This window comes from Petromyzon marinus, chromosome 11, assembly GCF_048934315.1.
Source record: "Petromyzon marinus isolate PM22_M1 ecotype Great Lakes invasive population chromosome 11, UKy_Petmar_22M1.pri1.0, whole genome shotgun sequence".
Lineage (NCBI taxonomy): Eukaryota > Metazoa > Chordata > Hyperoartia > Petromyzontiformes > Petromyzontidae > Petromyzon > Petromyzon marinus.
The window spans coordinates 3,142,483-3,170,070 of record NC_133677.1 but is presented as its reverse complement, the minus strand read 5'-3'; the positions used below and the strand labels follow the sequence as shown (position 1 = coordinate 3,170,070).

Sequence of the window (27,588 nt, the reverse complement as noted above, 5' to 3'; positions counted from 1 at the left end):
GGGACCAAACAGGTAATTAAAAGCTGTGTTGTGAAAACGATTGGCGGGAAAAGTGTAGACACCTTGATCAACAAATAGTCACAATAATTTCGCCACATTATTATAGAGGAGTACTCTGTATACAGTGAGGGGAAAAAGTATTTGATCCCCTGCTGATTTTGTACGTTTGCCCACTGACAAAGAAATGATCAGTCTATAATTTTAATGGTAGGTTTATTGGAACAGTGAGAGACAGAATAAGAACAAAATCCAGAAAAACGCATGTCAAAAATGTTATAAATTGATTTGCATTTTAATGAGGGAAATAAGTATTTGACCCCTCTGCAAAACATGACTTAGTACTTAGTGGCAAAACCCTTGTTGGCAATCACAGAGGTCAGACGTTTCTTGTAGTTGGCCACCAGGTTTGCACACATCTCAGGAGGGATTTTGTCCCACTCCTCTTTGCAGATCTTCTCCAAATCATTAAGGTTTCGAGGCTGACGTTTGGCAACTCTAACCTTCAGCTCCCTCCAAAGATTTTCTATGAGATTAGGTCTGGAGACTGGCTAGGCCACTCCAGGACCTTAATGTGCTTCTTCTTGAGCCACTCCTTTGTTGCCTTGGCCGTGTGTTTTTGGTCATTGTCATGCTGGAATACCCATCTACGACCCATTTTCAATGCCCTGGCTGAGGGAAGGAGGTTCTCAACCAAGGTTTGACGGTATATGGCCCCGTCCATCGTCCCTTTGATGCGGTGAAGTTGTCCTGTCCCCTTAGCAGAAAAACACCCCCAACGCATAATGTTTCCACCTCCATGTTTGACGGTGGGGATGGTGTTCTTGGGGTCATAGGCAGCATTCCTCCTCCTCCAAACACGGCGAGTTGAGTTGATGCCAAAGAGCTCCATTTTGGTCTCATCTGACCACAACACTTTCACCCAGTTGTCCTCTGAATCATTCAGATGTTCATTGGCAAACTTCAGACGGGCATGTATATGTGCTTTCTTGAGCAGGGGGGCCTTGCGGGCACTGCAGGATTTCAGTCCTTCACGGCGTAGTGTGTTACCAATTGTTTTCTTGGTGACTATGATTCCAGCTGCCTTGAGATCATTGACAAGATCCTCCCGTGTAGTTCTTGGCTGATTCCTCAACGTTCTCATGATCATTGCAACTCCACGAGGTGAGATCTTGCATGGAGCCCCAGGCCGAGGGAGATTGACAGTTCTTTTGTGTTTCTTCTATTTGCGAATAATCGCACCAACTGTTGTCACCTTCTCACCAAGCTGCTTGGAAATGGTCTTGTAGCCCATTCCAGCCTTGTGTAGGTCTACAATCTTGTCCCTGACATCCTTGGAGAGCTCTTTGGTCTTGGCCATGGTGGAGAGTTTGGAATCTGATTGATTGCTTCAGTGGACAGGTGTCTTTTATACAGGTAACAAGCTGAGATTAGGAGCACTCCCTTTAAGAGTGTGCTCCTAATCTCAGCTCGTTACCTGTATAAAAGACACCTGGGAGCCAGAAATCTTTCTGACTGAGAGGGGGTCAAATACTTATTTCCCTCACTAAAATGCCAATCAATTTATAACATTTTTGACATGCGTTTTTCTGGATTTTTGTTGTTGTTATTCTGTCTCTCACTGTTCAAATAAACCTACCATTAAAATTATAGACTGATCATTTCTTTGTCAGTGGGCAAACATACAAAATCAGCCGGGGAGCAAATACTTTTTTTTCCCTCACTGTACGTTGCATGGTTGACTCCATGAAAACCATTATCATTTGGTGAGTGTAGAAGGAGATTGTTTTTTTTCTACAAATTGTACCGCATATTCTATATTGCACAGGAAGATTCACACATGTTATTTGGGATCGGGAGATATGGGATACATAAATTAGAAAGCTGCACACATCACGGAGCAATGGTTAGAAACATACAAGTAGATTACTTTTATTTTTAACAAGATAACAGACCTAATTAGACAAACCATTTGCGCTGATTTAATCGGACTCACGCTTGTATATACTCGGGTATGTTTTATAGTGTTTGTGTGTGTGGCAGGCAGGATATTGACCCTGCAAATAACAATTTACTCTTATTTATTTTGTTTACAACTGTTTGAATTTCCTGTCACCATAGAGACAAAATACATAAATAAACAACACACGCACACACGGGTGTCTGCGTCAGATTACACTGAAATTATCGCAGATTCGCCTTCTTAATTTTGTACAAGAAACTTATCAACGTTTTAACGGGACTGCGATGACCCTTGTGATCGGTCCATTTGGAGTGTCTATGAAAGCCGCGTACTGGCGTGTCGACGACTGCCCGAGTCTGTTTCTCATTAAAGTCGACGGAGTCACTTTACACAGTAATTCTAGAAGTTTCACGTGCACGGGGCATGCTTCCCACATGAATGACCGATCGGCGGAATAAACAAATCCACTGCTAATCAAGTAACCGCTTGTGTGAATCATCACCAATACTTTACCAAAGCACACGCAAAATATAGGGTTATCTTGAGTTAATATCCCAATAGTTGTGCAACGTTGGGCCAACGTTGGTCCAGCTGTTCCAACCACATGCCAACGTTGGGCCAACGTTGGTCCAGCTGTTCCAACAACATGCCAACGTTGGGCCAACGTTGGTCCAGCTGTTCCAACCACATGCCAACGTTGGGCCAACGTTGGTCCAGCTGTTCCAACCACATGCCAACGTTGGGCCAACGTTGGTCCAGCTGTTCCAACCACATGCCAACGTTGGGCCAACGTTGCTCCAGCTGTTCCAACCACATGCCAACGTTGGCCCAACGTATGTTTACTGGGACGATATGAAAAAAAACCCCATATATTATATATAATATTTGAAATGTCATAGCAATCTATTGTTGGATAAAGGCTTTCCCAAGCTGCTCCTCATCTCTCATATTCCTGCGATGTAATAAAATATCAAGTTGCAACCCCTTCGTCAATCCAGAATTGGAAACATAATCTTTATATTGACTCGCAAGGATCCGAAGCTGGATGAAGGCTTCCCCAGGCCGTCACCACCTCGCATGATCCTGTGATGTAATAATCCACTCAAGGCCTTCACACGAGCTGATTTCATCGCTTTATTTCCCTCTGTGGATGTCCTCTCGGACGCTATCCATTCCCTAGCTGACACTCCGGCATTATTTTTCATCATTGGCCATCATCCCTTCCAGCGACGTGAGTCGCCCAAGCGTGAACAAAGATTAAAGGATGATTTATAAACGTGGCATTGGGAAAAATGATAGAGGTGGCATCTATTTGAGATTTCAGCCAGCAAAGACATGAAGATTATGAACACCCTCTTCAGTTTAGAAAACCTCACTTACTAAACACTTTCATATCCACCATTTGTAAACCTCACTTTTTTTCCTTTTTAAAAGGCCGGTCGGCTAAAATGACAATATCTTCCATTCCCCTTTGCGACAGTTAAAACATAAGTGCTGTTACATTTAATGAACGTATTATTGTACAAGTAAACAATAATTATATGTTTACTTGTACAAATGAATCTGCTTTACACGATTGTGCATGAAGATTTCATCAACCGCGACGTATATGAAAGGAATGAAAATAATGTACTGTACAGGTATTGTATTTGATGGTGGAAAAAAACATTTATCTGTGGATAACTAAAGGATCCCTATCATCACAACCACGATCCAAAAATAATAATGAATACCATTGCTGAAACGATTGTATTGTCTCTCGTCGAATAAAGCTTTGAGTGTGATCTGTAACATTTTATGTGAGACGTGAACAGGAAGAATGGAAATTTGATTGCAGTGTTTTTAATTACCCCAGGGCTGTGCTTGTTTCATCTGGAAATCCATCAGTGGCAGCATATAACGGAAATTACCATGCAGTCGCAAATCATGGTAACTGTTGCCATCCAATCTTTAGTATTACTTGCTTCGCTGTATTAAACAATCACATCAATCACGCATATTATAATTTCTTGCTGCATTCCTGTGTTTTATACCAGGTATACGTGACAGATTTTAAGCACAATGTGTACAATATTGCTCCATTGTTACGTGATCAACAACAACGACTACTAACGGTCTGGTGGTGCACGCTTGTGACCCAGCACCTTGGTGACGAGGGTTGGTGGCTCACACACAAAAGTTGTGAAACTCCCCTTGCCGTGGGTGTCAAGAGAAAGACCATACCCTGGCCCGCCACGAGATGGCAGTGTAGCAAATATAGACAGCTGTGAAAAAGAGCTTTATAGCTCATCGGATTTCTCCAGTATAAAAACATACATTTTGATTCTGATGTGGCCAAATTTACATCTCGTCCATGTGCATGGTTGGGAGTGTTGCCCCTTCACACGTGTGAGTTTTCTCCGGGTTCTACGGTTTCCTCCAATTACAACCTTTGTGGAATGCAATCCCCGTTTTCACACGCGTGCGTGTGATATCTGTGTGCACTGGTGTTGCGATTGCTATCAGATTCATAGTAGTCCCACGGTGGCTGGGAGATGTTAACTAACGATCCCGACCCTGACGCCGGTTGTATATTTGGGGTTTGCGTGTCTCTCTCTTCCCGTCGTCGCGTGGATTTTGGGATTCTCCGGTTCCCCCCCCCCCACCACATGCTTTTAGATTACAGTATTTATTATTTTGCTGTAACAGGACACATTTCCACATGATAATCCACTTTGTTGAGCTAGAATTTGTGGCCAGTGCAGAGTAAGCTAATGGCTCAGTGGGCCTTTACCCGGTAAGATTAAAAAAGGTGTTTCAAACTAGATTCGAAGCTTTCGTGACTGCAAGAATTACTCTTTGGTTCTTTCGGTAAAGTGACGTAGAAATACATTTAGCGGTCGTTGTTGTTATTATTTTATTTATACGTGAAATAATTAAAGAGTAAGAACAGGTGTGTTTAGTTCGTTCGTTTCTCAGTCCGCTTGTCCTGGTGAGGGTCGTGGCGGCAGCGTGTTGAGTAGTGGCGGTCCAGACTTCCCTTTCCCTGGTCACATACTCTAGCACTACACTATACACTACACTATACATGACTATACACTACACAATACACTACTATATACTACACGATACACTACTATACACTACACTACCATACACACACTATACACTACTATTCACTACTATACACCAGGGACGGGCAGTCAGGGGAGGCAGGGGAGGCAGAGCCTCACCTGTCATACTCCAATGAAAATAGCTGTTACGAAAAGTAAAAAAAATCTAATAAATATGAAGATTTTTCCACTGATCTGTGTTATAAATGTCATTTCTGTACGACTCCAATCATTTTTATAGTCAAAATCGCCAACTTTGCGGAGCTCCGCTACAAATACAGGAAGAGACGTGAGGTGACGCAGCGACGAGCTCAGCCTCCCCTCTGATTGCGCAACCCCTCAGTAACTGGATGGAGCGCGGGCAATAAGCGCGTGCCTGTTACTATCTCAGTATGTCACCAATGTAATGTTTGTAGACCCCTTCATTTCATGTCCTCGCCTTCCATACTCCAGGTAACTTATTTCACGTATGTGTATAAAGATATTTAGGCCCGCTGGTCTCGTCATGAAACTTCAATGAAAAGGCAGCAGGGGAGGCAGCTATCACATCTGCCTCCCTCAGTGAGGACACGCCCCCTCAGTGAGGACACGCCCCTCCGTGAGGCCACGCCCCCCCAGTGTGTGAATCTGGCTCTAAAACGAGCCAGTGCCTCCCCAGACATTGACCTCACCGCACGTCTCTGCTCTACACAACACTATCCACTACTATACACTACACTATCCAGTACTATACACTACACTATCCACTACTATACACTACACTATACACTACACTATCCACTACTATACACTACACTATACACTACTATACGCTACACTATCCACTACTATACACTACACTATCCACTACTATACACTACACTATCCACTACTATACACTACACTATCCACTACTATACACTACACTATCCACTACTATACACTACTACACACTACACTATCTACTACTATACACTACACTATACACTACTATACACTACACTATCCACTACTATACACTACACTATACACTACTATACGCTACTGAGGAATTCCCAGGCGTTCCTAAGCCAGCCGAGCGACATCGTCCCGCCGGCGTGTCCTGGGCCGGCCACGGGGTCTTTGCCCAGTGGGACGCTGCTGCTGCCCGGTAGAGTTTCAGGGGGAGTCTACCGGGGGGGGGGCGGGGGAGCATCCTTACCAGGTGCGCGAACCACGATTGGAATACCTTGCATTGCAATCGTGGTTTCGTATTATTTGTTGTTGTAACGTTCTAAACAGGTGGGGCCCCATCCCCTACTGGACAGTGTGTAAAAAAACACAAGAGCTGTAGAGCTCAGTGGATTTTTTAGTCCTCCAGGATATAAAAGATTAATAATGATACTCTCATCATTAGACCTCCTTTGCCAGTACCAAAATGTAATAATAGGGTTTTCCCCTTTTTTCTGGCAACAAAACTGAAACCTTTTTATAAGGATTCATGTCTGCATTAACCACAATACCTGCAGTCAAAATGCAAACAAAAAACCTACTATAATAATATATGCATTGCCCTTTCAAGGACAGAAAAAAAGGGGAAAAACTCTATTAATGGTACTCTCCTTTTGATTTAAAGCTTTCGTGACTGCAGGGATTCATATTCTTGGTTCTTTCGGTAAAGTCGCGTAGAAGAGAAACAATAAAATGATACAAAATAAAAAAGCATTGTTTTATATTTGTATTAATATGGTACTCTCCTTGTGATTCAATCACAATACAGCCCCACAAGACAATGGGGCATGGCGGACTGACGTCATCGGAAATGGTGGGGGGCGCGCGCGCGCTTCCTATTGGCTGTGACGATTCCGGGGGGCGGGGAGGTGGGGGGGGTTGTGGGGGGAGGGGGGAGCGGCCCTCTCTATAAAAGGGGGAGCGCGAGAGCCGCATAATTGGAACATGGCGGCAGCCTAGTGGACGTGTTTCAGCAGTAGCATCACCATCCTCGCGTTCGCTCTCTGTGGCTTCTAGCACGCTACGATTCCGCTATCTTGGCAAGGCGTGGCTGTTTTAATTCGCCCCCCCCTCCGCTCCTCATTATTAATACATTTTTTTGGTTTGTATTTTGGCAAAGAGTCTGTTGCTGCTGCGGTGGTCGTCTCCGTGAGGGGAGCCGTCTCGTCGTTGCTGTGTTTGGGCGGGAGTTTTTGGCGCGGCTTAACCAAACCCTCGCCACCGACCACGTTGCTTCGGGATCTGTGAGTAATTGTGATTTTTGTTGTTGTTAATTGATGAGTGTATTCACACACAAGCGATGGCAAACAAACAAAAAAACCCCGCCGCGTGTTTATACTTCACAAGCGTAGTTTAACGTACCGGCCACAGTAACACATTGTCGCGTTCACATTAATTTTTTTTTATTGAAACCGGATGTTCTAGTTTCACGTATTAAAAAAACGCGCGTAATTTTGTGGTTTCAATGAAAACTAGTTGAAGGCTTACGTCGATGTGGTGTTTTTTTTATTAATTGTTGTCTTCGAAAGCGCGAAGTCTCTCGCCTCACGGTTGATTCATTTCATTCGTGACTCTTCCCCCCCCCCCCATCTCGACCTATGACGGCACTGGCATAATTATAATGAAAGTATCAACGTTAACGTGGCAATTCTGTATAGTAATCCCATTTTTTTAGTGATGGCGATGAAGGTTTAATGATTATTGAGGGAACAAACCCATCGGTTCGCTTCCGTTGACGGCGCAAGATCGCGCGCGGCGATTCGATAACTGCGTTCCGCCGGTCCCAGTCTTAAAAAAAAAAATCCGCACAATTGGGAGAAAAAACGACTAATGGGTTTTTATTTTGGATGTGTGTGTATATATCTCTAAGCCATATACGTAATGCGCGTGCTTACATGCATAGCCCCGTACGATCGGAATTGTCTCAATATCGAGTGGCGTTATCGCCGTCTCATCGGCATGAGCAAGCTCAAATTGGGGGCGAAGACGACTTTATCTGCTTTAATAATCGAGGACATTTGGAACGGGGGGTGTTAGACGTGGGGGGTGAGTGACCGCGAGCTTATAGTTAAGGGAAGGGGGACACGTGGATAATGTGGGATATTGGTGAACGGGACATTGGGGGTTTGGACAATCTTTGTTTCAATCCCACGTGGTTCTCAAGGGCGAAAGTTTACGATAGTTCGACACCGCAATGCGGTTTAATAATGGTTTTCCGAAATCCCGCGACACGTGGTGGGGACACGTTCCCTCGTGTCGACGATAGAACTAAGTGTGGCGTGCTCGATCGATTTGGCAACGACGAGTACGTGTGGCTCGTTTTAATCGACGAAAGCCGGTGCCGGGCCCCGTTGCACATGGCACTCAAGAACACGTGGCGTTACGCAAGTGGCGTTTAACCATGTGGCTTCCCAAGTGAGTAGGGAGCCGCTAAGATTTGCTGTCTCGCGTTAAAACACTTAAGTGACGCAGTTGCCCCTAACGCACGGCCACGTGGAATCCGGCGACCCGAGTTCGACTCCTTTACACCTCACCATGGCTGCTGACAAAAGTGACAAATTGCTATATCCGCACTTGAACGCAAGTCGAACAAACCCCTCATGACGTTCTTGGTGTAGTGTTAACGCGTGTCCATTCGTTGCTTTAATAGCATTTAATCACCTTCATTACCGGCCCTAATTACCGCTGTCCTCAAACGCCCAGTGTGAAGTATGTAGGTCAGGATTTTCTTTGGCTTACGGTTGGGGGGGATGGTTAAATGTATTATACTCTGAATTACAGTTACATTTTTTTATAAGCTCCAATTACATGGTCATCCCCATCATTCATCTGTTGGAGAATTTCGGTACCGTAGTTGCTTTTGGTAGTGTAGGCTAGTCGGTTCTGGTTTTTATTGACGATGTCATAGGAACTTGGAATTTCCATGACCAGCAATGTGAGTAACTTTACGTTATTTAATCCACGTGTTCCCTTCCCGTCTCCGAAGTATATTTCCAAGTCTGAAAATATCCGCTTTATGCACTTTGAGTGCAATATTTGCATGTTACAGTGCACCGAGAACGCTCGTACAAGCCCTCATTGTGTTGCGCGAGTCTCCTAGCCACTCCGTGGTTATGTGAATACAATCCTACTCGGTTACAGATGGTCACGTTCATTTAATTATATCCCTTAGAGACGATACAGTACATCTACAGTCCTTTGTCAATCTAATGCTAGATGAGCCCCATCCAACTCCTTGCGGGTTATTTGGTTAGTGTGTGTGTAAGGGGGCCCTTAAGACAGTGACTGTCCCGAAACGACCTGTCGGCGAACCTTCGACACTTACCGTGGCCTCAAAGTGCACCTGGCCTGGCACAGACGTCACCTTTACTTCGTGACGAATGGCGGCTATTGGTATTGAAAGACATTGTTACAGTACAGCGTCGGAAATTTTTTATTTTTTTTAAAACGTGCTCGCTCCACTGCTTGACGAATTGGCCCTCCCCCAAGTGGAATGCCACCGATCCGCCGCCCCCCAGCACGTGGTCATGCGGCTTAATTTCATCGCCTCCATCTCTCTCGCTGGACGCCCTCTCTCGGCCGCGCCGTCAGCGCCAGATTGGTAGCCACTACGCTCGCCCAGAGAGCATGCTTCTTGACCGTGGGCATTCATCAAATTTGGCGTAAGGGGTGCGCGAGCACACGCGGCGGGTTTTTAAAGAGCTTGCCATGTAGCGTTGTGCTTGTTATATATATTTTTATTTTAAATACGGAGGTCCCAATGTCGGCCTCGGGGCAAAGGGGGGTGTGTTGCTTGGTGCATTGCAGGCACGTGTTAGGGCACATGGCGGACGTGCGGTAAACCTACCACGCGCGCAGTCGCCCTGTCGCACTATGTATAGGACTGTTGGCTGCATTGCAGTCTGCGCGCAGTGCTGCGTGGTTACATCGCGGCCATTATTGATCTGTCCATTTGTGCTGCGGCCGTGTGCACGCGACTCGTTTTTTTTACTCGTTTTTATTTAGGTTGGGGACGACGTTGGAGTGGTTAGCGGCCCTGCGCTATAGACCTGGCGTCTGAATTAAATTAACTGCCTACCAATGAAGTGGCGACTCATGGTTGAACAGGACCCGTGTGCCCCCCTCCCCAGCCTCTCACTGTCCAACCCCGTGTGCTGTGACGTCGGTGCAAAGAACCCCCAATGAGGCCTCATTCATCCATCGGTGGATTGAACAAACAAATGGGGCGTGGATTAAATATGTACTTTGTGTACATCTACAACGAATGTTCACCGCTTTTTTTAAGGCCATTTGTCAAGGGAATTGTGCACGTGTTAGCACGCATGTGCGCCGAAATATTTTTTTGACATTCTGTCATCTGGTTTAGACCGACTGAGCGAAGGTGGGGGTGGTGGCGGGGTTGGTGGGAGGAGTTCTGATCTCCAAATGTCGCAAGCCGCTGTGAATTGTAACCCCACAGTCATGGCCCGCAGGGGTGAACTAGGTTCACGGCGTCCCCCACAACCACTTCAGTTATTTACAACAAAATTCAATAATATTTTATTGCCTTGCTTGGCTTTAAACACGTCGCTCCCTTTCACAAGCAGTCGAAATAAGCGGGCACGAGATGCGGTTTTGGAGAAAGATAAAACAACGTCCATGTATCCTTAAATTGCTGAGCAGAAAGCAGACAACCCATTTGGTCAGTTCGTCTGCCGACAAGGAATGCTGCCAACTGCGTTGAGCTGCCCGATCTTGTCGATTTTTTCCCCCACCACCCCCCCCCCGGGGTCTGTCCCAACCTCGCCGGGACCTGTGCAGCCGGCAGACGACTTCACAGCTGCTTGGCTGAGCACTTCTTGGAGGCCGTGTGGGGGGGTGGGGAAATAGATGAACTGGGGGATAGTGTGACACGCGGTACAGTGGAGAAAGTGCTAGCTGGTTGGGGTTAAAGGGAGTGACGTCCTTGATAAAAAAAGAAGCGATTGTCGGAAGTCCGTGGCTTTCGTGAGCCCACCCTCACTTTCTTTTAACGACCAGAATGGCCGGATACAGTGGATATGTGACCTGTTTTTCTAAGCGGACGAGGCATTTGCTTGACACGGAAGGCTCGAGAAAGGTCGTGTTGGCTGAAACACAAATAACTGCCACTCAAGGAAACTGGCACTCGTACAAACAAGCCGTGTGCTCTGATCTTAGAGATAAACACCCTGGGTGTCTTGGGCTGTTTGGCATGACTGAAGATTAGATAATGATCAGATATCCGAATAATGCACGCATCATTAAATGGCACGTGCGATGTTGCATCCCTCTTAATCATTATTAAACATTGATGAAGTGAAGGGACTTTGTTTCTATGATGGCGTGATAGACCATCGCTTGAAATTGTTTCTCATTAGTAGGGGCTTCAAACTTGCATAGCCTGATGCGCACAGCCTAGGTGCATAAAAGCAAGTTTAGACGGATCAATTTCTGTTGTCTCTTTAAGAGGATACAAACAAACACATTTGTCATCATAGACCAACAGGTTCTGTAATTCTTGTGGTGTGGTGCAACGGCTCGCTTGTGTTAACCGTACGTGGTGCTTGCCTCCCCCTTCTCTCTGTCCGTGTCATTCCCCAGCATGATCCTTGCAGCCGCCATCTCGCCCACGCTGCAACAATGGAGCTTGCGATGCTCATGATCACCAACATGCACTTTTCCTTGTGTGAGCTGATATCCAGAAGATAGCAATTGTTTCACCTGGTTCCTAGTTCCCAGGTTATACCATCTCAGCATAAATATCAGTCTTAAGTTTACAAGCCATATCATTTGTTTGGCATAAATTAATTTGCATTATAATATTTATATAAAAACGCATAGCACAAGCATTTTAATTGTAAAAAGGAAATAAAATATTTTTGTACTTAGGTTTGTTAACAGCTTAGGCTATTATTCAGTGGCCAAAGTTTGGAGTAACGTTAAGGGGTTTGGAGGTCATATGTTTAATGTTATTTAATTTAATATATAAATTGCAACTTGCGTAACTTGGGATAATTTGCAAAACGCGTAACCTATAATCAGCACTAATTGGTCGCATAAATAATTTTTCCTTCCCGAAGCCAAAGTAATTTGAAGCAGTGAGCCGCATTTATTTTTAGACAAAGGGTTTGTTTTAAAACGCTGCGTTGAGATTCAGTCGCACGTCACTGCTGGGTGAGGGGGAGGCACTCGGAGGGGTTAAAAGGGGGGAAAGAAAGTGTTCAGTCCAGGGTATTGTAAACATCAAATTGCACGGGGGGTAATTTTATCATACTCCCCAAGTCACGACACCTGAAATAAATTGGCCCGATGGAGACTTTTACGACGGCAGTCACGGCGGCGGTCTCGATTGTTGCGGAGGCGAGCACGAGCCTCGAGGAGTACAAATGGATGCTCATTGTGGGCTTCATCATCGCCTTCGTCCTCGCCTTCTCGGTGGGGGCCAACGACGTGGCGAACTCGTTCGGCACGGCTGTGGGCTCGGGCGTGCTCACGCTGCGTCAGGCGTGCATCCTGGCGTCCGTGTTCGAGACGGTGGGCTCGGTGCTGCTCGGCGCCAAGGTGGGGCAGACCATCCGCAACGGCATCGTCGACGTGAACCTTTACAACGGTTCCGAGTCCACGCTGATGGCGGGCCAGGTCAGCGCCATGGTTGGTGAGTGGACAAGCAGTGTTTTTTTTTTACATCGATTTTAGTTTGGATGTTACCGTTGTCACCTGTCCGAGCACAATAATCCAGGCCCGAGCCTCTGTGTGGCTTCCAAGGTGTGCCGAGATGGCGCGCATTTCATGTCAGACATTGTTTTGGGGTGGCAGAGGGGCCGTGCAGCAAAATAGATTTGTTGTACTGTAATTCTATGCCCCCTCTGCCTTTGCCATACCTCACTGTCCCAGTGTAGTGATGTATGGTCAAATGACTGTGGATCCTTGCGGTGTGGGGTGGGACACTCATCAAGCAGTGTCTTGACAAAGAGCTGTACATGTTTGTCGTTTTGATCTACAAATGTATCTTACGTTTTCCCTCTCTGTTTATGGTTATGCTTCATTAATTGGCATTGCATTTTGCTTGTGCTGTGTTTGTGCGTTTACGTTATGTATAATATATTGACGTTATTCTTTGAGTTGTGAATTACAAAGAACGTGGTGCTTCTGCCCCAGTTGACGAATGCGCTTTTGGTTTTCCCGGTAGGTTCGGCCGCCTGGCAGCTGATCGCATCCTTTCTGAAGCTGCCCATCTCTGGCACGCACTGCATTGTGGGTGCCACCATTGGATTCACGATGGTGTCCATGGGTGCGGGGAGCGTGCAGTGGACGAAACTTATCAGCATCGGTACGTTGCCTTTTTAATCCTGTTGTTCCCCTTAAATTACACGTGTCGGCTGCACTCGCTGGTACGCTAACGGCAAGTACAACCAAGTCCGATTCTAATAATAGGCTATCATTGTTGGTCACGTTGTACGTCACCCGTGGAAACTATTTGCCAGGATTCAGCACGTTGCGCGAGCGTGTTTGGTGCCAGTTCCGGTGTGTGAAAGCGGTCCTTTGAATCGGAGTTTATTTAATGGGTGTTGCTTTGTCTTGTTCCAGTGGCCTCATGGTTTGTATCCCCTCTGCTTTCTGGCATCATGTCGGCCATCTTCTTCTTCATGGTGCGGTTCTTCATTCTCAACAAGGTGAGTGAAGAGAAACCGAGGGGGGGGATAGGTGTGCCACAGTTTACTAGCGTGAGATTTTCAAACTCTCATTTGTTGAGTGAGATTTTTAATTCCGGTTTTTCTGTCCTTGCCCAGGATGACCCGGTTCCCAATGGTTTGCGTGCTTTGCCCTTGTTTTACGGAGTGGTCATGTGGGTCAACTGCTTTTCCATCATGCTGACTGGCCTGCCTCGTGAGTACCGGTTTTTTTAATTATTCCCCCCGCCCCGCCAAGTTGAAATGTTTAAATGTCTTAATTACATGCAGCTTAATGTTGTGTGGCACCTTGGTAGAATACCTCTATACACAGTGCGCTTTGTTTCAAATTAAGCCTTGACCAAGTGGGTTTTATGCCGTTGATGAATAACCTTCAAGCAATGAAACGGTTTCTTCTTTCAATTCCTGGAAGAGAATTGCACATTTGAAACTTTCTTTTTTTTAAGTTCTACAGTGTACGAGTAATACCATGCGCACAGCTGTTTCTTTTCCAAGTTGTGAATGCTTTCTGGACTAGTGCAGTGTTTGTAGATAAATTCATTTGTAAATTATTATTGATGAATCAGAGTGTCGGTAGATTACCGCACCTGGTGTAAGCTAGTGTAGGTAGCACTCTGATTTTTACTGTTACCTAAAATATACTGCTTATTTTGTACGTGTTCTTTTCATGTATATGGCTACATTTGATTAAGATGGCGCTGTTGTATTTGATATAGAATTTTAAAAACCTAACGTGCCTCCCTTAATTTTTTTGCGATCTAATTTTTTTTTAGCCTCTACAATTTACTACGAAGCGAGTTTATTTTTATCTATACCATTTTTTGTTTTGTTTCACATTGTGCACAGGAAAAACAATGATGCTGCCGCGTAGCTCACCGCGCGGGCTAGTTCCGCTTGGCTTAGGAGTGCTTGTGAGAGCGCCTGCAGGCCACTGAGGTCCGCGTGTGCCCTTCCTTGTTGCCGCTGTAGTTCTGGGCTTCGAGCTGCCTATCTGGGCGCTGGTTCTGGTCTCGCTGACCTTCGCCGTTGCCTGTGGCCTCGTCGTCTGGTTCATTGTCTGCCCCCGCATGCGGCGGAAGATCGAGAGTAAGTGCTCGCTCGTGTTAAGCGCCACAGACGTGGTATCTTCATAGTTGGTTCGTTGTTACCGTTGCGTCCATACTGTCGACAATGAGTTTGCGCCCATTGCCCTCTGAACTTACCTGCAAAGGTACATCTGAAACGGGTTCTTGGATGTCCAAAGCCCATGCAATGTCATTTGAACCACAGTATAGAAATCCTTTGCTGCTGTTTCACACACCATACGAGAGATCACCCCACCCCCCAAGGAGTGTCAAATGAGCATCTGCTAAAGAGGTACACGGAACTTAATTATTTCACCTTAATGATACACTTGATTTACCCAGAAGTTTTACCAAGTTGCAAGATCTTCATCAGAGTCCTGCCTCTTTTGGTGTTTGTCTAAATACCAGTAATCTGTTGATTTAAAACTTTCGTGACTGCAGGGATTCATATTCTTGGTTCTTTCGGTAAAGTCGCGTAGAAGGGAAACAATAAAATAATAAAAATATAAAACAATTAAATTCTCACGACGTTTCGACTGCAACACAAGTAACCATCAGGTGTGAAAACCACAGCAAGAAAATTTGATAAGTGGCGTTTTTTCTTGCTGTGGTTTTCACACCTGATGATGATTGCTTGTGTTGCAGTCGAAACGTCGTGATAATTTTATTGTTTTATATTTTTATTATTTTATTGTTTCCCTCCTACGTGACTTTACCGAAAGAACCAAGAATACCAGTGAATCTGTTAGGTATGTGGTAGCAGATCCAACGAAACCCACGGTATGCAAGGGGGCAACGCTCAAAGCTCCGATATACAGATTCAAGACTCTATTGCCGACCTGCCATCTCTTGGCCACCTCGCAACCCAATCCTTTTACAACAGCTGATCTTTCCTTAGGCAGTCCCAAGTACTAACCAGGCGTAATGCTGCTTTACCTTCAGATCTGGCACATTCGGAGTGATTTGGCCATAGTCCACTGGTTCAGATCTTTCAAGTGATGATGACGAGCATTACTCCATCTTTTTGACGTGTACTCGTAAAAAAATATTTAAAATGCACGGTGCCTTTTTGAAGTTACAAAAAAATGACACCCTAAACGTGTCAATCTCGCGATTTGCCGTATTTGGTGCACAGCCTTATTTCGTGCCACGTTACTTAATGCTTGCCAGTCGTTCATTAAGCGAGGATAAGGCTGCAGTGATGTGCCCAGTTTGCGAAGTAATCTTAATCGCCTTTATTTTAGTTACCTAATAACATCGACACTGGGGCATTCTCTTTCGGCGAACCCATTCCCCCTCCCGTCTGAGTTATTTTAGGACCCCTGTCATGCCCTTGACTTGTGACCAGCAGTGGATGGATGGTGGAAGGACTGCTCTGAAAAGTCTTCACTTTTGCAGATTCCTTTCTATTTATACAACTGTCGGTTAGAAAATTGACATTCATACCTGTCATGTGCTGTTCAGTAGTCCAGTTATTTTTATGGGGGAAAAAAATATATTTTTTCCCACCCCTATTCTATTTTGACCTACTTTGCATGCCAGCTAAGTGATATGTGTAGGTCTTTGTTCCCTGGTGCATTGGGACTTGTTGGTTTTGAATAAAAGAGTTGGTTGTATAAGAGTCTTGCATAATCCTGCACATTTGCCAGCATTCTGAAAGCTAGCTGTATGGAGAAATGTCCAGTACAAATTTTGGAAAGTTAATGCATCGCGTGCACGTGCATGGCATATTGCTTTTGACTCTTCCATCATTGTTATCATTAGCCATGATCAGTCCACTGTTCGATGAAGACCTCTCCAAACCACCATCTCTGGCAATTCCATGATCAATGGGGTGGGGGCTTTTTACTATACTTCACAACGCTGTTTTGTGCATATTAGAAGGCGCACATTTTGTTATGCCTTTTTCGCTGAAGGCCCGATTTGTTATCGGTGCCCCCCCCATCGTAGCTGCTTGAGTTGCTCAAGCATATTATGCAATCAAGGCAGTGCCCCATGGAAGAACTCAACAGGGCACTGCTTTTGAGTGTTTTAGTTGAATTACATCTTGAGATTTTAATTGAATTGTGTAACTACATTTTCTTATTATTTCAAAAGAACCTTTTTTTAAATAGAGACTTTTACGTTTGCAGAGCACTTGAAGACGAGCTGTGGGCCAGCGCCGGGTACGGACGAGGGCGTGGAGCTGGGCTTGTTTTCCAACGGTAATAACGTCTCCGTGGAGGTGAAGCCGAAGTCTGCGGGCGAACCTGGTGCCAAGACTGCCTTCCGCTTGGGCGACGACGACTCTGAGGATGGCGAGCTGGACGTGGCACCGGCGGAGGCGAACGGGATCGCGGGCAAGACGCTGGGGTTTGCGGAAGACGAGCTGTCTGGGAATAAGCCGCGCAACGGATTTGCCCACCGCGATCGGAGCATGAGCAACAGCTGCGCCAACGGTGGGTGTCGGCACAAGCACGTAGGCTCGCGCCCCCGTTATTTGAGCCGCCAAGTGGTAAAGCCGCGCTCCGCCCTGAAGTTTTGTCCCATTGAAACTCGTGCAACTTATTCCTAAACCTGATTACTCGGATACCTTATAAATGTGTGGGCGTGGTGCTGGCCACCCACCCCCTCGTGTGCCGTGTTTGGCCTTCATAGGTGCTTGCTAACACTACTTGCCCCAACAGTCTGGTCAGGCTATACAGGGGATCTTTGTCATTGTTGTGTGGGGCAGGGATTGTGAATTAAAGTGGTGCCTTCTGAGCACTGAACATAACATGCTGATTATAATTATCGCATATCAGCTGATAACCATATCACCTTGCATTTACCCAGTCTTGTCGGATCTTTGGTGTGGATGATGCTTGGCTGGGCGACCGAATATGCATAACAGGGTATTTCAGGCTACGGGGGGCTCTGATGTACCCCAAAGTGGCAGTGTTCCAAAAATGCTAGTTGTGCAGTACTTGCTTATTTCCCTGTCTTCACCAACCTGCACAGATCCGTGTGGAGAAGTGTGTGGTCAAGTAAACCTACATCGACCCACACGGCCTCATCCAGCAGTGGATTGACAAAAGGGCTGTGTACAATGTCTGTGGAGTGCTTCCATTCTGGGACAAATTGCCTGTTTTGGAAAGTTCTCCTTAAAGGGCATGTGCCTGTGTCCCAGTGCCAAACTTTCAGAAGCCATGACTCTTCATATCAACAGCCTGTCCAATCCTCCCAATATGCCCATCGTCCATTTTAATAAATAGTGGTTTTAACAATTGTTGAAATTAACCCGTTGTGTGTGTGTGCGCGCGTGTATCCCCCGGCACTTGCAGGCAAGCCGAGTTACTCGGAGCTGATGGCAAACGGAGTGGCAAGCTTAGCAGACGGACACTACCACACAGTGCACAAGGACTCTGGACTCTACAAAGACTTATTGCACAAGATGCACTTGGACCGTGTTCTGGAGTCTGGTCCACCCGAGCCACCGGTGTACAAGTCAGTGATTTGTGTAACTTTCCTTTACTTTGCACTTGTGTGTTTATGTATAGTTTGTAACGTTCTTACCCGCCCCTTCTGGGTATCTGTCAAAGCTTCATAGCTCATCAGATTCCTCCCGTATAAATAAATATGATGTTGTCTTATTGCCCACACGCACTTGATTTGCCTTCATCACTGCCTCCTTCGACAGTCTGGCCTCCTACGGACATTTCTTTGGGGGTTACTCAGTCGGGGTATAAGAATTCATCTGCTCTGCTTACGATTCGATTAAAGAATCTCTTCTTTTCTCGCCTCTTTCTCTACAGTATATTGTGTCCTGCCTTGTTCCGTCTTTACATTAGCTTCATGGTGTAATATAGGCATAAGTTTGATCAATATTATGTACCGACATGTCATGCACACACCCTTTTGTTTTCTTGCACTATTGGTCCCTCCCAGAAATAACTTTCATATTATGTCTTCCAATAGTGATGATTGTTACTGGCTTTTTGGCATTTTCATGCGTTCACCTTTGCCTACATTTCAGAGATGTTAAATTTTAAGCTGGAACTTGGCAAAAATATGGGTTTATTGTTTTGACTACTCTATGAAAGCGATTTTTAGCTGCTAATTTTCTAATCAATGCCCCATGTAATTCTTGAATTTGCAATTAGTTGCAGTATTCACTCTCAAATCGAAAGTGTTTTAAAATGTTTTTTTCTACTCGCCCAGATAATCCACGTAAAGCAGATTAATTCAGTACACTTTCCACTTGTGCATGGTTGGGCGTCTTGCCTGCATTGGCCCGTTGTGTCTTGTCTTTCCATGGGTTGAAAATTATAACTTTTTGACATTTAAGTTCATGGCGTAAACCCAAATTTAGAAATTAAAATTCATTTTTTGCAAGCCTTTAACTCTCAAACAATCCTGTAGCAACTCTTCACTGGATGCATATCCTACATTTTAAATAAGATTAAACGTGTCCACGGTTATTCTAACTACATGGGGTGGGAGTGTCTTTGATTTATCAAAGTTATAAAGAAAAAAATTTTGATCCTGGATTTAGTGGTAAAAATGTCGGTGTTTAGGTCGCAACAAATCGTACAGTGATCAATACCTTATGCACCGTGTTTATTTTCAGTCCATCTGTATGGTTGCTATAGTTTCAGTGTTATTGATTTTTGTGACTCTGCAGTGTTAAGATAAATTATACAACTCCTGGATTTGCGATAAGTAATGTTGAAAAAAAAAATAGACGGTGGTTGAGTGCAAACAATTTGCCTAAACTCTGCATGTAAAATCGGGGTAAAATTATAACTGAACTCTGGGAGGTAACTTATTGTATTCTTTAAAAAATCTTCTTGCCAGATACTTGTGCATGAACCGAATTATACCCTTTCATGCCAAATGAGGATTATTGATGTAGCCGCAGAGACCTGTAAACACTGGTTATGCGTTGGGGTTTGTTTGAGGGTTTTCGCTGCCCACCGTGCCCCCCCTGTTCTTTAGCGCGCGTGTGCATCCAGCTGCAACGAGAGCGCCAGTCCTAAAAATTCTTCCTCTCCGGCAGACCCATCCGGCGCAACAACAGCTACACGTCGTACACGGCCGCCATCTATGGGCTGCCACTGGACGGCTCTAAGCACGCGGAGGTGGGGTCGTCGCGAGGTCACCTGGGCGAGGACGGGGCGCCGTCCAGCCGCAAGGCGTGCGTGCGTTACGACAGCTATTCCAGCTACTGCAACGCTTTGGCCGATGACAGCGTCATCCAGCCCATCCCAGAGAAAGGTCGGTGGTACGCTGGCGGGTCGTCATGTTAAATGGGGCCCTCGAGAGGGGTGGGGGCGGGCAGTTGGGCGAGAGCGAGGCGTGGCGTTTGGTCGCGTTTACAAATTCGTCGTTTCATCTTGGTGCGATCGTGACCTGTGTGTGTGTGCTTAAACCCTGCGCACCGTGCTGCTCTTTTATGTTTATCTTTCTGGTTCAGGGTCCCCAGTGTTTTTGTGTTTGGTTTCATGCGTAAGTTTGCGGCCAAGCCTATTTTACAAAGTGAACAGATGCGTTTTGGCCTAATTGTTTATTGCAAGCATGTCCCTTTGTGCCAGTGGTTTGCATAACAGGCTTTTCTTTTTAGTTTCCCTTCCAACAAGCAACCTGATTTTGTTTGCATTTAAAGTGTCATGCACCAGTGCATTTTTTAAAGGAATTCATCTGTTTATATCATCACTTTGTCACTCAAGGTTTTTTACGAAATATTTTGCCATTTTATTACTGAGTACAATTATCAATCTTGCTTTCCATTCCCCAATGTTTAAGCATCTGGTTTGCCAGCCCATCTTAATAAGGTTGACTGATGCTCTTGATTGTGGAATTCACAAAGCTCTTAATCGGCTCTGTATCCTCATCCTGTTAACTTTTGTGATCCGATGAGATTCCATGTATGCAGGAAGTCTGTAGGCGTGACCCCATACCGTTCTTGTAGAACTGGGTGGGGGGGGGGGTGCGTTAAGTCCAAGGTGCTCAAACGTGGAAATCTTATTTGCAAGTGGCACTTCAATATGGACTCCTCTGCTCACTCCCCCCACCTTGCAGAGGGCGCAACCGGCAACGGCACTGCGGTCGTCCCTAACAATAGCAATGGGGTAGTCGCCGTGGCAACAAAAACGGGCAGCGGCTCTACATCGTCGACGGTAACAGAGGGATCTCTGGACGGGGAGGACAAGGACCGGCCCGAGGTGTACATGCTCTTCCACTTCCTGCAGATCCTCACCGCCTGCTTCGGCTCATTTGCGCACGGAGGCAATGACGTCAGGTAACGAGGGGGGGGGGGGGGGGGGAGGACGAGTGAGGTGACGTGGTGGCACCCAGTCCTTTTCCTCGTTCTCGGGCGTGCTCGGTCTGCTGCTCGCGGTGCAGTTTTTTTATTTATAATTTCTCAAGCCCTCCACTGACTCGCTCTTCTTGCTGGCTTTTGGACCCCCGGCGGATTGCCATGCCCATCTCGCGGAGTGAACGTTTTAAACCTTGGGTCAAAAAAATACATTTAGTTTTGTAACATTTTGCTGTTAAAGTGCTTAATGTAAATTCAATTTTAAAGTTGGAAAATATTCAATGCTATACTGTTGCTTGTAATATATCGAGCACCAAATTGTCTTTAAAGTAATGCCTCTTTTATTGCTATGGATTCGATTTAATGGGATGAGATTATGACTTGAGTGGCTCTTGCGGTAAACTAAAATGGATCATTCACGCTCTACTGTATCCAGGAAAAATGTAATTCGTTTTTATTCATGTGGTCAAGTGCACCAGAGTACAGTGCTTCGTCATTTTGAGATTTTATCACTCGCAAGGGGTGTGCTTCTGTGATGTAATTGTTCGCACACCGGATCGATTTTGATCTCCAGGCCTGGCAGTTGAAACAGTGGTGGGGCAGGATTCATAAATCCTCTTGCTGCTTGTCCATCCAGCAATATAAATGGGTGCACCACGGTATCCAGGTTCACGTGAAAGAGCAGCCCAAATACCTTCTAGAAGGGGGCTCTCTTGAGGTCTTCGAATGGGAGGCCCTTAAGCGGTCACAAGAACAAGACCTTCCAGGGATGTAAATGTATTTAATTATTGCGGAACAAATGCTTTTGATCGGTCCACATCGTGCGTAGGTGGACAAGCGTTTACCACCGGATTTTCTTTTCTCCTCTCTCAACCTCAGCAATGCCATTGGTCCCCTGGTCGCCCTGTGGATCATCTACTCAACTGGCAGCGTGAACCAGGAAGCAGCAACACCTGCGTGGCTGCTGCTCTTCGGCGGCGTGGGCATCTGCCTCGGTCTGTGGGTGTGGGGCCGCAGAGTCATCCAGACGATGGGCAAGGACCTGACGCCCATCACTCCCTCGAGGTGAGCACGACCCCTCTGGCTGTCTCTGCGCCAGGGCTGCCCGTCCGGTCGCCCTGACCTCGTGACGGATAACGAGCAGCAGCATTAACAAGAGGGGGAAAAAAATCGAACCAGGTTTCTTTGACAAACTGTTTTTGCCCACGGTTGACAGTTCACCTTTAACCCTACATCCTTGTTAATCCAGAAGCCAGCCCAGTGCACTGGAGTTACTTTTTCGTGGTCACTTACTGTTGGAGCACAGCTTGGGTGTCGTTATGAAGTTAATTTGAAACATTGCAAGACGAGTTTTTTTTTATAATAGACAACTTTGCTCAGCAGCTTGCCCCAGTCGTGCTACGGTGTTGTCAAGTGTTCTGTACCATTCAAAATGGCCATGGTGGGCTTGTTCAACAATCGATTTTTGTACGGGTGACCTTTGACTCGCATGCCAGTGGTGTCATTTACGTAAATTCTCCCGGGCCCTTCCCTCGCCAGAGGGGCAACTGTGGCAGAGTTCATGACTGTTTGCTTTTGCGCTGGAAGGTTCTATTACTTTTTCAGCACAGGAAACTTCTGTAACGTGTTCATGGGCAATTGGGCTTGTTTCGTGTGGAACGGAGTAGTTGTGTATTTTCAGTTAAACTGTGAATGTGACAACTAAACTTGTGATACTTAAAAACGGAAACAGAAATGTACTTGGCTTAAGCAATACATTTAGTTCCACTTTTAACCTCCAATAGTTTTCAGGAGCTAAAAGTTGTACACTGCCAGTAAGGTTGCACTTGGATAGTGCTTTTGTTAACGAAGCTGATAATCTCGCAACCAAGTCTAATTTTATTCTGCGGCGGTGTGCACTCTTCTCTCGTTCCAGTGGTTTCAGTATAGAGCTAGCTTCTGCGATGACGGTGGTGATCGCTTCGAACATCGGTCTGCCCATCAGCACGACGCACTGCAAGGTAACGGTGCAGAATAAAAAAAAAACCCCACTTGGGGCCACCTGTAACTTTGGTTGCACGAACCAAAGTTTGCTTTGTGTTTGTCGAGTCGAGCGTTCATGCAGTTGGCAACCACGACAAGGGGTACAGTAGAGAACCCCCTCCTAACGACAATAAATTGGTTCCACGAAACCGGTTGTTAAGCGGGTATAGGAAATACATGTTTAAAGGCTTAATTCGTTCGGATGGCATTGACAGTTACCCTTTTTCTCCCAAAAAACGTACTTTATGATATTTAATCAATGTATATTAATACAAACTTATTGATTGCATTATAAACACAACAAGTTATAAAAAACGTGGTTAATCAATGCTTTAATTTATATTTACTGTACCTACAACAGCCCGTCATTAACAGGGGGAATGGTCGTGAAGCGATTAGCCGTTAACAGGGGTGGTCATTAGAGGAGGGGTTCTCCGTTACTGTTTAAGTGGAGGATTGAGTCTTGAGCAGGTGTAAGTCTTCGTCTTTCCCCCAACCTTACCTCCAGGAGAGCTTGACACTGTTTCCTCTCTCTGGTCATTGTCTTGGGGTACATGAATGGTCCGTGCACTCCATTGCCAAGCAGCCTCGCTTGTGCCAGTGCATGGAGCTACACGCCTGCTTTAAATTTCGCTGTGTTCATGTTCATACACTATCGTCTCGCCGGGCCAAATGCGTCGGTTCTTAAAGGCCGCGCAACTCGTAAATCCTACCCTGATAGATCGTTGCCGGTTGACTATTGTAGGGATTTGCAGAAGATAACTGCCGTCACATTCGCGGAGCACTATATATTTGGAAGGCGTGGGTTCAGCCGGTTATGGTGCCGTTTTTTAGTGCAGTTTAGATGTTGAACTCTGCTCAAATATGCAACGTTTATTTTCAAATTGCTGTCGCTATATGGTGCCGTTTTTTTCTACCCACATTTCGTAATGCCAGCACCTCCCTTGAGTTAACAGCCCCGTGTGCGGCGGCGTTTGTTCCCCCCCCCCCCTCCTTTGGGTGCCACAGGTTGGCTCGGTGGTGTCTGTCGGTTGGCTACGCTCACGCAAGGCTGTCGACTGGCGCCTTTTCCGCAACATCTTCATGGCTTGGTTTGTCACAGTTCCCATCTCGGGGCTGTTCAGCGCCGGCGTCATGGCGCTCTTCGTGTATGGAATCCTGCCCTTCGTCTAGCCGGAGCGGCGGCACGGTGCCACTCAACCACCGCCAGTCTACGCCTCGCCAACGCCCTCAATTTGACCGTGAAATCAAATCGCAAAAAAACATAATCGCCATCACCTAGCCGCTAAAGCAACGGTTGTGCGGGTGTGGTCGATTTTTAAAAGTGACGCGCGTGCATTTTAAAGGAACATGTCCTTTTGTTTGGAACAAAGATGACAGAAAAGACGCAGGCATTTCAGTTAAACACTAAAGGATCCATACTAGTGTCACTTAACATAAAGGAAGCGTGAAACTGCGCTCCGAAAGCACAACGCCTGTGCCCCCCTCTGCCTGTCAAACCTGGACCAGTGTAAAACCGTGCGCAGTGTTGTCAAGTTGGCTTGTAAATTACCGGAGTGATCCGCCCTGCCTGTGCACGTGCCCAGCGTCGTTGTGTGCGCAGATAAGTGTCTTTTGCTGTGCAAATTTGTACATCTTTGCAGCCGTGTCGGGCTTTAATGTTCCACGTGATGGCGTCTTAGCAGAGGAAGCACTTAGCCTTGACATAGTTTGCATTTTTAACAACTGCTTGCGTGTCTTGACGGCAACCATCGTGCGTTTTGCCTTTTTAGATTGGCAAAACCGACAAGTGTTACAAATATTAAGAAGAGGAAAAAAGTCACCATTATCGCATGGCAAATATATTTGCAGGTAGGGGGTGGGGTAACGTGACCCGTGTTAGATTGCCATCAAGTCTCACTACGCAACTGCGGCACAGGCTTGGGTTTGTGTTCTTGTTCAAACTTCGCTCCTAAGCCTGTGGGTTTTTTTTATTTCTCGGTTTGATAACTAAAAATAAGCCTCTTACCCACTTGTAATAGATGTATTTCTCTATAGCTAGCCCCCCCCCACTACCCCTGCCGACCTTGCCCATTCCCTGCATAATCAGTGTTTTGTTTCAAATGAGTCACAAGATCAGTATAACAAAAATAAATTGGATAGGGAGGGAAGTATGTGATTAAGGTTGTAAGGAAAGGGCCCCCTAGGGAAAAAAAATGAATTTGATGTTAGAAAGATGAACAAAGCAACGACTTGTTCTGCTTTGTCTGGCGATGGAAATGCTAGTTCTCGTGCGTTTTAAACATTGTTATCTGGCACTGTTGAGGCTGAAAAAGTTCTGGAGGAATACTAACTCTCCTTGTTTGTGTAAAATGTGAACGTTTTCTGTAATTGATGTCAAACAGTGAAGTGCTTTGGGGTCCCCTCTCCTAGCTCATGATGTACGATGCCACCGAGTGAGTAGCTTCGCCACGGTTTGATTGGTACGTGTGTTTTGCATTTTCAGCTTTGTACATTGCAACGTTTTTGCTTTATTGTGTTTGACTTCTGTAGGGTTTATCTTGACAAAGGAGGGGGGTGGTGGGGGGGGGTTTGCTCTTGGAAAGGATGTGGATGGGTTTTGACCCACGGGTTCCCAAATTTTATTTCATTTTAAGTTTCGTATTCGGCACTTGTCTTTTTTTATTTGTATTTTCGTTCCATCAATCTTGAATTTGCGTGACGGCTTATTTTGAGGTTGACGCACACATGTTGTGAGACACGTGTGTGTGTGTGTGCGCGCGCGTTGTGGTTAGCGTTGGAGAGGTTTTGAGGGCTGGCAGAGGTTAAATTTGAGCGCTCTTGTTTTCCAAGCCTTTCATTTCTCACCGGTGCGTTGATGTCAACGCCTTTTTTGTCTTTGCAGGGTAACTTAAGCAGTATTTTGAAACTCCCAGTTTGGCACTTTGAAGGGTCTTCTGTTGCTAAAATGACATCACATTACATTTTCATGCAATGAAATGTGCTTGGATTAACCTGAATCTTTGTTCCCGAGCCCCGGGCATGTATTGTGTGGCTCGAAGGGGGGGGGCGGGGGGGGGGCACCATTGTGTAGTCTGGAACCAGTAAATGTTGCCAAACCTCAAATGCGGTGGTTTTTGTTCAGATTTTTTGTATATTTCCTGTGCTAAGCAATTCCACCCAAGTAACGGTCTACCTTTTTTAATTTTTAAACTCTTCCCCAAGCCGACAAACCCACCCTGCTGCAGTCATGTGCCAGAATGTTAATGCCATTTGGCCAAAGCAAGATACAAGGTCCCCTAGGTGGAATTTATTTGCTGGTATCGCGCAGTGCGTGTGTATGGCTGCCTGTATATACTACAGCCAGCATTGCCTTTTTTAGGTGGTGCATATTTCAATAAATACCTGGTGAATCCTATTTGTGTTCCTGCATTGTGTTATTGCCCTGCTTTCACAGATCGCTTCCACACTTTGATTTCTTAGTTGTAAATTATCTTTGCCGAGGAAAATGTGGCCAAATAGCGTCGGGGGGGAAGGCTCAAACTCAAGATCGAAATGCATTTCTCTTCCCGCACGTCTGGTTGTCTGTCACGAACTGAAGAAGCTCACAGGACGCGGGGCAAAATGTTGAACGTTGTGCCGAACAACACGTAGGTTGAACCCCAGTAAAAGACTTATCAGAGTTTTTTTTTTATCATCCATGATAACGTTGGTGTTTGTCTTTCCGTTTTTGTACAGTCAATGCTGGTGAGCAGGTGGAAAAGTTATGGTTGCAGTTGTTTAGATCCTTTTAACACACCCACTTATCTCTTCTTTTGTAGTATATGCTTCGGCAGGCTGCAGTTTTATAGGTGGCATTCACGTACAAGACATCCGCCCTTGAACTGGCGTGGTGCAATTACTGCGACAAACTTGTAGGCAACGTTTTGACCCTGCTATTTATTGAGCATTGTGTAACCCTAGGGGACGCCCGATGGTTGGGGACTCGCCCATGCGTGGCAGTCGCTTTGATGCAACTTAAGCTGTGGTGGGCTTCGGCTCCACGTGTTTGTAAGTTGATTATCGCGCAGAAAAGCGGCAGAATTACCACCTCACTCGCGATTGGTGGGGTGTCCGCCTCCGATTAGCGCTTGCTTACGTCCGGTGCGAAAGAAGTTCAACATCTCCACAGCAGATGATTGCTTGCTTACTCCTTTGGTCAATTATTCTGCTGCTTTTCAATTGAAGCAGCCTATTGTCTGGAACCGTGCGCAGCAGACGTCTTGATTCCGAGCAATTGGGTGAGACATCCAGGTTGTAATGGCCCGACGGTGGACCTGCACTTCCTCTTGCCCAGGGATGCAAGAGGCTATATATATAAAGCTCAGGATGAAGATACCAGAAACTACTTGCAGTGGATCGGGGAGCTACACAACCAGCAAGCAGTGGGGTCTGAAGGCGAGCAATCGACTGGGAACTGCCAAAGCTGCAGGCAAAGTGAAATCCTTCCAAGACTCGGTGTAGTTTACGCGTTCCACTTTGGCCCTTGAGATAA

The 27,588-nt window shown here is 45.9% G+C and overlaps 1 protein-coding gene across 1 annotated transcript; it reads left to right on the top strand.

The window, feature by feature from the left end:
- The first annotated feature begins 6,949 nt into the window (after nt 1–6,949).
- On the top strand, nt 6,950–26,472 carry LOC116941347 (sodium-dependent phosphate transporter 2-like). The gene is made up of 13 exons (XM_032952357.2): nt 6,950–7,265; nt 11,623–12,676; nt 13,211–13,351; nt 13,609–13,694; nt 13,812–13,908; nt 14,682–14,798; nt 16,909–17,214; nt 18,079–18,241; nt 19,794–20,011; nt 20,816–21,035; nt 21,933–22,118; nt 22,969–23,053; nt 24,084–26,472. Exons 2-13 carry the CDS (start codon nt 12,331–12,333, stop codon nt 24,246–24,248), a joined length of 2,130 nt encoding a protein of 709 aa, XP_032808248.1. The 5' UTR covers nt 6,950–7,265; nt 11,623–12,330; the 3' UTR covers nt 24,249–26,472.
- Nucleotides 26,473–27,588: the final 1,116 nt, after the last annotated feature.